The 14,291-nt window shown below is 36.8% G+C and overlaps 1 protein-coding gene across 1 annotated transcript in view; it reads right to left on the bottom strand.

Moving 5' to 3' along the window:
- The window catches only part of KCNK2 (potassium two pore domain channel subfamily K member 2), a gene marked incomplete at both ends in the record, with an annotated part of 106,652 nt that overhangs the window by 55,445 nt on the left and 36,916 nt on the right, over positions 1–14,291 (bottom strand). Inside the window, one exon of the mRNA XM_080342799.1 lies at positions 7,211–7,328. Coding sequence (XP_080198925.1) covers positions 7,211–7,328 — 118 coding nt within the window. The remainder of the gene's footprint in view (positions 1–7,210; positions 7,329–14,291) is intronic.

The raw sequence follows: 14,291 nt of genomic DNA, 5'->3' as shown, positions 1-14,291 counted from the left end.
CCAACAACAGTGCTGCCTAGAAAGAAGCTTATCAATGAAATTAAAAAGGCTATTTTGACAAAACAAATTTGTAATGAAAACACATCAATGTTGAAAAACATTCCAGATGGTCAGAAAAAAATATTCTAGATTATAAACATAGTTGGAAACTCAGTGTTATGAGAAAAGAAAGTAGCTGGAAGTGTTCTGCATCAAGACTAAAAGACAAAAAATGGATAAAAAAAGCTTAGTGCAAAAAAGATATGAAAAGTGATATGAAATGTCGATGATACCACCACCTTCCCTAAAGAGACAGCACCCTGTTATACTATCCATTGTCAAGTTTCTTGTCCAGAATTCAGAACGTACCAGATCAACAAAATTCCCTTATATATTCACACTACTAAGAGGCTATCTCACCCTAAGCTTTTCTAACATAGCTAATAAATGAATAATTTCACCAGAAATATCAGATCCTTTCTTTTCTGAATATGGCCCACTGAACAGGCAAGTGCTTGCAAATTGCCATATACCTGCACATTAGTTACCTGTGTATCAAAAAAAGGCTAGTAGAAAAAATAGCACTTCTCTGTTTAATTAAAACTGTGTATCATCTCATAAACATTCACTTCTTCAATTTCAGAGCCACTCTTAGCATTGATGAGTATTCTGACAAGCGCAGGAATAAAAGCAGTCCCCTCGTTCTCTTACTTCCAGTTGTTTTGGTCAGTCAGGCTCTATTTCTTTTCTCTGATTTGCTCATTCAATTTAATTCTTTTTTTTTTTTTTTCTGATATACCAGCCCTCAATGTCTCTAACTGAGCTCTTCATCTAATATAATTGCCTTTCAGATCTTCATCATGGTCCTTTCTCCATCACTCTTCCGTCTTCCTTAGGTCCCAGCAGTCTTATCCTAATTATTACTTCTGAACCTTGTACAGTCCAAGTGTTATTTCCTCAGCATTCAAGTCAAACAAGCTCTCTTTCTCACTGCCTGAACAAATGCAGGAGAAAACTGAGGGCATAGTGGTAATACAGTCTCTACTCACTGTTCCTGGGAGAAATAATTACAGATGAAATCTCGTTTAGTCACTACTGCCCTGGGAGAGAGTACACTTAGTTCAGACGAAATATTTGGAGACTTTTGCTGCCAAATCCCAACAGGTCTCCCAGTGTGCGGGTGAACCACTATTTGTCAAGAGCCGGTAACTGGGTCAAATTGAGACACTTTTTATCAGGAGTAACAAAAGAAGAATAAAAATTAGAATGGAACAAATAGACTAAAAAGCTACTTTAGGCCTTATATCTTCTATTAAGAACAGCAGCACAGGGATGGAAAGGTAAGCACAACATTAACCTAGACGAAAGATTGAATTCTGAAGAGATATCAGGAGGATTTTTTTAAAACAAAATAGTTCTTTCTGGTGACATTTTATCAGATGAGGTATACCTTTTTAATACACTTTGAGAGTTGATATGAAATCACAATAAGACAGCAGGGGTTTTTGGTGGAGTCCTTTGCAGAGTAAGAGCTGGAAGGAGCATTTCCACCTCATTCCCCAGCGACTTCTTCAGCATATCTCTCACTACCACATTTGCACAGACCATAAATCTTAAACACTCATTTTCTGCATTGCTTTGCAGTTGGTCTTACAAACTAGGTATACTCAGCTTTGCCACACATATACCCCTGCTAGAAGCCATATGAAATCTGGACACACGCATTCAGGCTACTAGTGCAGGATGAGATCCATGACCCTGCCCTAACCAAGCTTTACCTCTTGTTATGCAAAGGGAACCAAATAAGATTATTTTGAGTAGAAGAGCTTTGAAAGAAACAGGTCCTCAGAAGCCACATACCGCAATGTCCACCAGGGAGTCAAGTTCATTTAAGTCATAGTCTCAAATGCAGATTTGAATACTGATATGATGGAGAAAACCACATACCAGAACATTTTTCAGGAAAATATAGAATATTTTACATTTTTTACTTTTAGGAGTTCTCACCAACGCCCTCCTCAATCACCTCGACATTTGCACTTCACTCTATTTTGCTTGCTTCTTCTCTCTTCCTTCTAAAATACACAACCAGAAATCCCAGCAAATACAGAAATTTATATTGTAATAAACAAATTCGAGTAATCTTTTCAAATGAAATTTTTATGCTCACCCTAGATAGTTGTGTTTCTTCTTTGGTGGCACAAAAAAAAACAACAAAAAAAGAAAAGCATTCTAGCATAAGTACATTACACTTCTTAATCTTCTGAACTAATTGAACAAATTTTTCAACATCATTTGCAATTTTTTATCTTTATGGTTATCCAACATAATAGGTAACACATTCAATTATGAGCAGTATTTGTCTTTTTATGACATTAAACATATTTTGTATATTTTAATTTTCAATACATTATTCTGTTACTTTTTATTTCAAAAATGCAGTGAAATGGTGCCAGAAGGGACAGATTTAGCAGTAGGATTTTATAATTGTTTCAAATCAATAAGCAATGTAATAAAACTTTTTTAAATACCCTTCCTTCACAAGAGAAGCAGTGGGGAAATGGCAGAAAGTATTTCTCACAGTGAAATTGCGTTTGAAGCTATATAACTAATTGCAAATCTGAAGGTGACAAATCAAATTCAGATTTATAGTCAAAAACATTAATCTTTTTTCAGAATCGTAGCTGCTTACTATTCACAACTGTTCCCTAAAACATAAATATTTACAATTTGTTTCTTGTATTTTTAGGAAAAAAAAAAAAAAAAGCACTAACATTTCTTTGCACTCTTTAATAACATTTGCTAGGCTTTTGGACTCCAAAACCATAACCATATTGCCTCAGGTAGTTAAAGACTAGTCATGAGTTAATTTCTCAAGAGGTTCAGTTTCCCACTGCATACACGAAGTTTGGGTTCAAAAACCAAGGGCTGGTGAAAAAAAAGTGGAAAAGGATAAAAAATAACAAAGTGTTCTTCCATTTTTTATTTGGAGACACAATTATTAGCAACTATTGGACTTGAACATCAACATGGCTGCAACATATCCTCGAGTGCTAAGGTATTGATGGAGCTCTATGAGCTCTGGCCCGTGTAGACACAGCTCTGTTTGAACAGATGCGCTCTGGTGAACCAGAGCAGCCAGAGAGGTCGCTGTCACTCCCAACAGGCTCATAACTGCTACTCAAGATACTCCATCTTCCAGGAGTTTGAATAAGTGTCTTTTCCACTATATGTCTACTTGTAGTGCTTGAAAAAGTCATTATGGACTGGCTGGAATAACAGTAGAAATAATACATCTATTTTAGATGAAGATCCATAAGACTCTAGTAGAGGTTTTCATGATACAGTTTCTGATATTACAGTTGAGACCACATTTTTTATGTCCTGAGAGAGCAGTAATTTGGGAAAATGACTGCTAAGCTCAAGGCCTTGGCATGTAAATTTTGTTTTTTCATTTTCCTGGATGCAGATCTCAAGTTTGCAGCAAGAGACATCTTCTTTCCTACCCTGCTGCCAATATAAAACTTTCTCAGACCCTAAAATATAAGTTGTTCAGGAGGAAGGAGAGTGTGTACAGGTTGTGTCTATATGCCCATGTCTGAGTTAAGATACCTATTGAAGCAAATGATCTAAAAGATAAAAAAACATGTGCCATGCCAACAATGAGCTCTCAGAATAAAAAGAGGTGACATAAAGATGATTTTCCCCTCTTCCTCAGCACTGTCTCCAATGCTGTGGTTGAGTTACCATTTTTTCTTGCTTTTCTTCTCAACCCTCTTTTTCCTTTTCTTTGGACATGTGGAATAGGACTGACTGGATATTGACAATTTCATGTGGAAAAAAAATAGTATCTTTTTTGCTTTGCAGCATGCAGAGTATCCCAGGGAACAATGCAACAATATTTTTCATAGACAATTTTAGCATTCCCATTTCCCTCTGCTACCCCTTTCCCTCTTAGGAACTGTCTGAAACTGTTCCGTACACAGAGCAATCAGGTAGTTTGGCACTTCTTTGTTGAGATGAGACACATTTGTTCTAAAAACATACCCAGAAGCGAGAACACCTAACTAAGCAAGCCAAACCTATAACTAGTGAGGCCCCTTCCTACAAGTTTTATGCTGTTGCACAGTAGTAAATGCAAAGCCAAAGCCGACCCACTCAGACATCAAGAAAAAAAAGCTACAAACGATCTTTTCTGAATAAAGTCCTGTGAATTTTTTTGACCCTGATGTCTCAAATAAATCTACTTCTTACAAAAGATCTAGTAGCAGTATGACAGATTATGTTCTATTAAAACCGAGTTTATTAATTTTATAATATCCATTATGACATTTATTGGATAGCATAAAGGATTATAAGAGAATAAACCAACCTGTTAAATAAGCATCAAGTCATGCTTTCTCTAGTGTTACTTCTGCTTTTGATAGCTGGCTTTGAAGCTTAGTAGATTTACATCTCCCCACCACAGAGCCTTTCAGCAGACTACAGGAGACCCAGAAAAGTAAAACTACAGATGGTTCTGGACTGCTGCCAATAGCCACCCAAATACACGGTCAATATTTTTCACTTAAATGTTCAGCACTGTTGCGATGCAATAATAACAGTAACTGTAAAACAATAACTTATTGCTTTAGGGAAATGCTAAAGGCTTTATTTATTATCCCCTCTCCCCAGGAGCCACTTGTGGGATGCGAGTACTACTGTCATTAAAGAAAGGTTTGGGAAACACTATCCATAAATAAACTCTCGGTTCCATTTGAATTTCTTGGATTATAAGATTTCACTGGTAGGAGTGTGGGCTAAATGATAAGGTAAAATTATAGTAATAAGAGGTTTGGAAAGCTAGAGAATCTGCTGTAACACTGGAAACCTATCATTTTCTCTAAATGGTAGTAATCCTTTTTTCTTCTATTGAAGTACTTCTTAAGGTATACTGTCTAAAGGAAATAAAATTTTTAATTTTTATTCATATTTATAAAACCACTTTTACAAATTATTTTTATAAATTTGTCTTATGAATTTGTAAGGCCCTGTCCTTGTCCACAGAGAATATCAATAGTGTTTTGCTGAAACACATGACAGCTCTCTGGAGATGCTCATAAACCTAATTTTTAGTCTCTTGAGAAATTAAAATACCAAGTTACACGATAAACATATGCCCCCTAATTGGAAAGAATGCCTTCATTTTCAAAAGGTTACTCATATATGAAAATACCCTGCTCTGAACACCAAATCACTTGATGGCACGTAATACTATAAAAAGTAAGGGAAAGCACACCCAACTTTTATGCTTATCACCATTTTCCTGGGAAAATCACAATTCCAAGGGCTTTTCACGACTGCTCTGCCTTCTGTCACACTGCCAGCCCTGTAAACTGTCGGGAAGGTGGTTCATTGCAGCAAGACAATGCCGACCACACTATGGCTTTCATGTGAGTTTGCTGTCTTCAGGCCCTAAAAGACACAGCTCAAAACTGCAATTGACTGGAAGATTCCCCTCAGAAAGGGTCTCTGATGAAAAACACCTTCGACTCCAAAGCCAAAATATTCTATGGAAGTTTTTTTTCCCCTAGATTTTCCTGGTTTCCTATCACAAAACGTGAAATAAATATTTACAGTTGCCTAGTCTGGTCTGATTTTGATGACTCTGGTTTTCAGAAATGACCTGAAATATTAATTTTCAAATGTATTTCTTATTGGGTTATCTTGCCTCTTGGAGACAGGGGATCTGTGGCCTGGATGCCTTTGCAGATCCCTCTCTCTCCTCTAAGCAGGACTCACGCAAATTTCAGTTGAATCAAGTCAATAAATTAAATCAGGAAACAATTTTATTTAGAAAAACCTTAGTTTTACTTAGAAACAAAATAGTGAAATAAAACGTTCCACTGCTTTAGAATAATTTTTGAATAATTTAATTCCTTGAACACTTTTCATACATTAACTTTTATCTTTATTCAGAACTGAAACAAATATTAAGCACTTTCTACAGTACCATGGATACTTACTTACAACATAAAGTTTTGTGCTGTCAGAAGAGGATAACATAAAAGTGATCACTAAACTATGCTTTCAAGGTTCTTGTTTTTCTTGATTATAATCCGTTAAAATTACATTTTTCAATACTTGCTTTTTTATTGCCTTGTGGACCTACTACTATAAAACCATTAAGCTTGTTACTAACCTCGGGGAGGTAAACTTCCATTCTCTTTTCACTAAGCCTGTGTTTCACTTATTCTAGATGTGAAAAAATATTACACATAGACATAATATTTAGAGAGAGAGAGACATGTATATACTAAACCACATAAAAATTATAGCACTCATTCACTTCTACATAAAGAACAAAGGTACATACAATACTTGAAAAGAACCTCCCCTTCCATCACAACATGCACATAAATATTACATAATTATTGTAACAGTGCTACAGTTCCTTATGCATTACTTTCATGATGTTGACCTTAAACTTTTCTCATTCGATTTCTTCAAATTTCCAGCCACCTTTGTGGGTGCCCCTCCTATGATGTGTGAGCTGCACTACATCCTTGAACTATATGCCATGTGCTCTGTATTGTAGTCAAAGGGTAAAGAAACTGAAAGGTCAAATGCTGCTCCTATTGACTCCTGCTCAGAGAGACAGTGGTTCTTAAATGCGGGAAAGACCCAGAAAACTCCCTGGGCTTGTGAGCACAGATAAATACCCAGCAGTTTTGGACTTCTCTGAATGCAGCAGAAGCCTCAAAGTAAGACTTAGAATGTAAATCTGCCAATCAATACAACACTTATAACTGATTAAACTAAGCTGAACTGAATTTTTACCATGTTCTCATCTTTTTCAGAATTTAGAGGAAACAACAATTTGGAATGGGATTAGACAGACTTGAAATTTCATACATCTCAGTCAAGGTTTAATGCACATGTGCTTTAAATCATGCCCTAGTTAACACTTGTGATTACACAGTTGACCAGATTCCCCCCCGAAAATGTTACCACAATATCTTCTAGTCACCTTGCAGAAATACACAGCAACATTTTTCTTCTACATAGGAATCGTTTACTCAGCTAGGAATCCTTACAGACAGCTATAATTTATGCCCCTCCAGCTAAAGAGTAACAATCTACTTTAAACCAGACAATTTGGAAGCTTTACCATTAACAAATACACGTACACACTGGAAATCAAAAGAGTTTCAGCTCATTTACTATGAAAAGATAATAAGCTGTGTCCTACCTATGGTGGTAATAACAGTGCCAGCAAAGAAGAAGGAACTTCCCAAGTCCCAGTGACTGTTCTGAGTAGATGTGTTTCCTAAAGGTATGATTCCTGCATTTATTGCTGCCACTACTTGCTGCAAGTTTAAAAAGATTTTTGTCAATATTCATGAAACAATAATATTAATACACATTATACAGCAAATTGATTAAATCACTTATTAATCTAAGCAATAAACCAAGAAAGGATCAGTGTTGCTCTGCTAGAGTTTTATCATTTGGTCAGGCTACAATTTAATCTCCAGCAGACACCCCCAAGCAATTCAGCATGGAAGCAGAGCTGTAAACTGCAGAGCACTAGGAAGAATGCAAAATCCACTGTAACAGTGACAGCATCACCTTAGCTAGATTGCAAACACTATTATTTTTACTGTTGCAACTATTTGGTAAAGAAAAATATGCATTAAACAAATATTTAAAATGAGAGTTTCCCAAAATATTCCTCTATTGAGTTAGACAAACAAATGTACTTCTTAAAACATGGCCTTTTTAAAACTCCAAGAAAAAATACCCATGCATTGTTTTGGATCAAATGAGCTCCAATTAATTAAAACACTTTTGTAGAACAGATAATTCAATACTTAAAGATGAACAATTACACTTATGGTTATAAAACTTTCATTATGTTAATAAAAAATTCAGAGTCAAATATCAAATGTATATCTCTGAGTGTGTACAACTATATACTTCATAAACTTTGTCTTGAAAAATTTCATTCTAGCAGCTAAAATGAACAAGCTTGCAACAAGTGACATTTTCATAGTCTCAAGAAATACAAAACATTTCCCGTTTGAGCAGTGTCACCTACCGTAAGTTCCCATTACAAAAAGTATTCCTGTTCAGTTATATCTCTATTGCAGATATATACCAGTATTTGAGTTAAACAGTACATACCAAGAAAAAGTATTTTTAAACTCGCAATAAATATTTTAAGGAATGTAAGTTATAATTTCATTCTGAAACTTTGAAACAAGACTTATTTCATAATCATGGTCCTTATAATACTCATTGGTGTTTAACAAAAGAAAAACAGAGGATGCAATACTGCAAAGCTAAAATGAACATTTTAACTAATAGTTTCTGCTTGGCAAGTTGTCCAACAGTGATTGTGCACATAAAGATATTGAGCAATAGGGCAGAGCAGAATGGTTTTCCACGTGGGCAGTCTGTTGCAGAGGAAAAGTCTTGTGCAGTAGCAATAATTTTTTCAATCCCAAAATATATTGATCATTTGCAAAGGAAAACATTTGCATTTCTAAAGAGTGCTCATCCAAGTCAGAAATTACAGAATACCAACATTGGATTAACCAGGCCACCAATTTTTCATGATGGGATCTCAGCTTAAATCCAGCACTCCCAGTTTACCATTTGCAAAGCTCAGATGCACAAAGTGGCCATTTTAAAGTCCACAGCTGCATCTCTGCAGCTGCAGGGATCTGGCTGCTGCACCTAAGCCATTCACAACATCCAGGGTTGTCAACAGAAAACCCACCAGGGTATCTTTACATAGACTTTACACTGATTTGTCTTCTTTACTTTCAACTGTTTTCATGTCAACTTTTATTTAAAACACCAGAAAGGCAGACATGAAAGCTGTGGAATTTTCAGTCCTACTGAGGAAGGAGAAAGGATGGGGAAGGAGAAGGGAAAAATTTTCCTTTGGGGTGTATGACTAAATCTTCTTCTACATTTGTACATCACATACAACTTGGCAACAGTAAATACAGCAGCACTGATACCAACAGGTGTTTACATTACTGTAGGAAGGAACACATCAGAAGAAACAGCATGTGAAAACCATCCCTTGTATTGATTTTATAATTTATACAATACAGATATTCCTTTGATTTATAAACCCCAGTGTGCTGCATTACCAAGCCTACCGAATACATTTTGAGTTCTGTTGCATTTCAGTGGACTGAGAACTTCCATCATAAGTCCTTGTACCTGCCAATGGGAACATGCTCTCCAGTGAGAACATCATACAGTAAAGCACTGGATCAATATAATTTTATGGGACCATTCATGTTTTATTACAGTTTATTATAGTGGATGAATGCACTACCCAGAGCAACACACCTGTTTAGACAGTCTAACAAGACCAAGTTTTGTACAAATCCAGATGTGAAATGTTTTCAAAGCTTTATATCATCGCTACAAATGTTTGAAGCCATAATACCTCAACTTCTTTTATATGAAAGGTGTGCCAATATCAACTGCTCAAAGATGCCTTCCAGCTATGTACTTCCTAACTGCACTACAATGTACCTACAGACTGCCAGGAAAAAAAGATATAACTTAACCCAAAACTACTCTGTTGGGTCAGACTTAACAGAACACAACAGATGGCTACAAAAGACAATTAGCCACTCTTATTTTGTCTCTGATGTTAGCCAACTGCTAATTAGGAAAAGAATCAGGGCAAGTAGGCAAGTGGTGCTTTCTCTTCATACACCCTCTTGGCTTCTGCTAAGCACAGTTTTAAGGACCTTTAGAGTGGGAGGCTGCGTCTGCATTGTGGTGTTCAGATTGGTTCGGGTAGATCATTTCACCAAGAATTTCTTTAATTGCTTTTGGAGTTCACTTGTGTTTTGAGAGCCAAGTCACTGGCAGTAAGTTCTGCAGTTTACTTGTGGATCATTTAAAAAGCATTTCCCTTTTGAGATATTTTGTGCTTCAAAGTAATTTTATAAGTTCTTATGTTATGAGAAACACTTGAATAACAATTCCTTATTTGTTTTCTTCGAGAAATGAATGATATTATAGACCCATCAGCTGCCACTTTTTTTCCAAATTAAAGACTCTTTGTATTTACCTATTTAAATTAATATTTTGAATGTTGTGTATAAGGGGTTTTTTTTTATCAGCTGTATGTCTCATTGACTTTCTTTGTACTGATTTACTTTATCAATTGCCTTAAACATAGTTTTAGTCATGAAGGGCCAGATTATGCCTTCTTCATCACTGGGTTATTAAGTTTGCAAACACACACTACTATGCTTTCTCGTACTGTTCCCATGTTTGGGAGGAGCCAGACTTAATACTAACAAAGTTGTTGTATTATATCCCTTCACGGTCTTATGTAAGTCTTTCTTACTGACAAGAATGGCAGGTAAGGTTGCTGGTTTACAGAGATCATTACTCCTATCATAAAGTCTTTGAATGTTGCCCGCAAATTTTTGGGGAGGGGTAACTACATTTTCAGTTCTTTGGATCAGAGGACATCTTTTCTTGGTTTGGTCGGTGCCTGTGATCAAATCCTCATTTAAGACTATTCCCAAGCATAATTTTAAAAGAAAATCGTATATAACATGACTCCTAAGATACATACATTTCAGGGTACTAATTTCAGGGTAGCATCTTCTTTCTGACTACGATGTTCACTGCACAAACTTACCTGGAATATTGGATACTAGCATTTCCTTCACCCAGAATAAAAACCCAGGCTCCCACAGCTGGTTGCCACTAACTTTAATTAGGGTCAGGGTCTCATCCTCAATGTTCAAATAGCACGCTATTCACTGGAAGTGCTGCTAGATTCAATTTTCTCTGCCACTTAATTTGTGGTTTTCAGCCATTTTTCTTGACTGATGCCTTACTACTAGAGCAAACACAACCACTTCATTTGTCACAAATTTAGCATGTCATTCTTTCCTTCCCTCATAACTTCTGTCACCTGAGCCCTTCAGCTTATCTTAACCTATACAATAGTGATGGTAACTCTGTTTCTTTTGAATCTCAGAACAGTGAGAATCATGAAAACTCTATGTAATCTGTGTGTTTACCATATGTTGCAGCCTGTAAACGCTTTGTGTCATCTTAACATGGGAATTTCTCAACTTGTTAAAAATTACTTTACAGTATTATAGTTTACTGACCACCTCAGTGGCAATTTTTCTAGTTTTTCTTATCTTTATTCCACATGCAAACTAAATTTTGACTTAAAAACCAGTTTCACTTTGTGCTACAGAACAAGTCAGCATTAGAGCAGGGATGTGGACAGTTTCAATTCTTAAACTGTGTAGATTATTTCACTTGCCTTATCTTCTTCCAAAGCATTTGCCTACCAGCTGTTTCATATGGGATGACTGAGGACTGAGCAGAGGAGGGGTCACCCAGCACATGGCACCCAATCAAGGCCTCCGTGTGCACTGATTTTAAGAATACTACTATATGGTTACAATAAAAGAATCAGGTTTTTCACCATTTGCTTATTGACAATTGTCTTTATAATGGTGAAAATGTGGGGGGTTGGGGATAGTAAAAAGAATTGAGATCAAATTTTCAAATATCTAAAACTTTTAGGAACTTAATTATCATTTTTAAGTTAAGTGAATTCTTAGTCTAGCTCTGTACTGTACCTTAGCACAGGCATGAGTTGTGCCTTAGTACAAGTCCTAACTGGTACTACATCCAAGCTACCTGACATTACACCAATATTTGGGAATAAGCTTTAGTAGAGCATCAAAGGAAAGAGACACTTGAGTGCAGAGTAGATAGGCCAGGCCTGACTTGCCTTACTTTCAAAACTAGGACCTGAGTGCCCAAGACACATAAGCATCTCATTCACGCTGTAAGTATTTTTTTGTTTGAAATAGGAATACTGAGTAAAAGACAGTGACAATATCAAATCTCTTTTAATTTAATGGCTGCTTTTCATTTCCTATATGATTTTAAAACACTTCTTGGTAAATACAGCATGCAGTTTAGTGTTATTGCATCCTTGCATTCACACAGATATCTGTCCATAGAGGCCACAATGAGATACCTTGCAGATTAAGACAGAGAATTTTGTGACTTTTTTTCTGTCAAAATGAGAGATAAAAAAGCCTTTCAAACAGCACAGTCATTTTATGAAAACAGAAGACAATTCTCCTAGGTCAGGGATTTCAGCCTCCGGTCCTCTGACCCTGCAAGGAGTCAATGGAGATGACTGACAAGAGCCAGCCCACAGGCAGTGGAGCTACATCCACTACACAGGGGTCTGCAGAACCACAGGAGCAAGACAGAGAGGCTATAAAATGCGAAGGGCAGCCTCTGGCTGTCTACCACTGTCTCATATAGGGATCAAGCAGAAATAAGTACATGTCAAACCAGTCAGCTTAATGCTCATCTCCTTGTTCCACGCCAGGCTCTGAATATGTGCTTTTGTACCACCTTGCAGTCACTTCACTTTTATGAAATGATGTAGCACAACACTTCATTAGTCTCAGCTTTTCTATCCAAAGATTAAAATAGAAGCACCTTAAATTACGCTTCTGATAAAATACAGAGCGTGCAGTCTTTCGTTACCCAGCTTGTCAGGAGTTAGCTTGTGCTCCCTGGCAATCATTTAACAAGAGATTTCAAAAAGTCAGATGTGCCTCAAAGTTTCTGGAAACTCATTTCTCAGCCTGCGCTTCTTCCTTCACTGCTGCTGTCGTTTGACAAGAGCACTCTCTCGCTCTCCAGTGTGATGATAAATCTCATACGACCCAGCTACTGCACAAGTCCTGCGTTCTTATTTCAGCTTTAGTTTACAAAGAATGGAAATCCTAGTTCTTTGTTCAGAGGTACACTAGGATGCTTTTAACACTTATCAAACAACATGCTTTTGAGCCTCACTGTTGACAGACATTGCAATGATGTTTGGATTATAATGCTGTGACGGCTTGGTTTTCTTTTTAGTTTGTATTCTATAACGTACGATTGTAATCTGCACAGGAGATTGGTACCCAACACACTGAAGAATTGAAGAACTCTTTTCATCCTATGTTCACAATCTGCTTGAACTAAAAATTTGTAGAAATATATTGAAATACATTTCTATTTCTAAATATGCATTAAAAGCAGATTGCATATATAAATTTTGTGTGTGTGCATACATACGTATGTATGTATACATACACATTCAGGGAAGAGGGCTTTTCTTTGCCTCTTGAGATTAAAGACTGGAAGAATTATTCAGACAGCTGCTCAGCAAAACTCATTAATGAGTCATATCTGCCACCCTTTCTAAGACAAAAGCTGTCATTCAGATGCATTCAAGCTAGCTAGGTTTTAGGTCCTATAAAACTGTTCACCTGAAGAAAATGTATCCTTCAAGAGCCCTAACACCAGAAGAGGCAAAAAAACATTTGGAAACCATCCTGCTTTGACAAGGACAGTTAGAATTTATTTATTATTCTCAAAAAAATCTCTATCGTTCTTGTGCTCATGAAGGATAAAGACTATGTGCTTTAAAAAACTCCTTTTTGGTTTAGCTGCCATATAGAAAATAACTACAGAAAAGGGAGTTGTCCTGTCAGCGAAGGGAACGCACTCAGGCAACGGAACATTTGGTAAAAAAAATCTCTTCTTCCAGGCACTAAGTGCAAAAGCCCAGACGAGTGTATCTGGGTGTAAGGAGACATCAGGAACTAGAGCAATCCCAAGCAAAGTACACACAAAACCCAGGGGCTTCTGCAGCCCCTCCAGCTTTCAGTCAGTGGACTCAACCACAGCAAGTGGGTACCTATGTGGAGGACAGGTCTGAGTAGGGTTATGATCACAGGTCTTCCACAGAGATCTCTTGTGTAATAAATGTTCCTCTGATCTGGAATACAGGTAGAATTTGAGGGACTTTACTGTGGAAGGCGAGAACAGCATCTGAAGGTTTATTTCTGACGAGAGCAAAGCGACAAGGACATACTGGGGTGAAGCCAAACTTACAGACCAGAAAGAAGAAAAGACAAACAGGATCTTACTGTACCAGTTAGGGCTACCTGTATACTTAAGACTACATAAGCTCGAGTGCTCTGATGGGCAGACACCTTCCTAGGGACAGACTCACGCAATATGGTAGCAATATAAACTGCAATTCCTGCACTTTGTATTTTAACTACTTTAAAAGCCATTTATTTCATGTTGCCTTGAAAACAACATCAACGGGCAGCTCAGCTACTCGTATTTGCAATTTTTCATAAGCTTCATGTTTGAAATGCGACAGTACGTTAAAAAACTGATGCAATGGTATTTTTGGATCCCCAGATGAATAAATAAAATATGCTGCAGCATCATTT

This window comes from Nesoenas mayeri (genome assembly GCF_963082525.1).
Source record: "Nesoenas mayeri genome assembly, chromosome: 3".
NCBI lineage: Eukaryota > Metazoa > Chordata > Aves > Columbiformes > Columbidae > Nesoenas > Nesoenas mayeri.
Note: the sequence above shows the minus strand (reverse complement) of the source record. Positions and strands in the feature narration are given on the sequence as shown.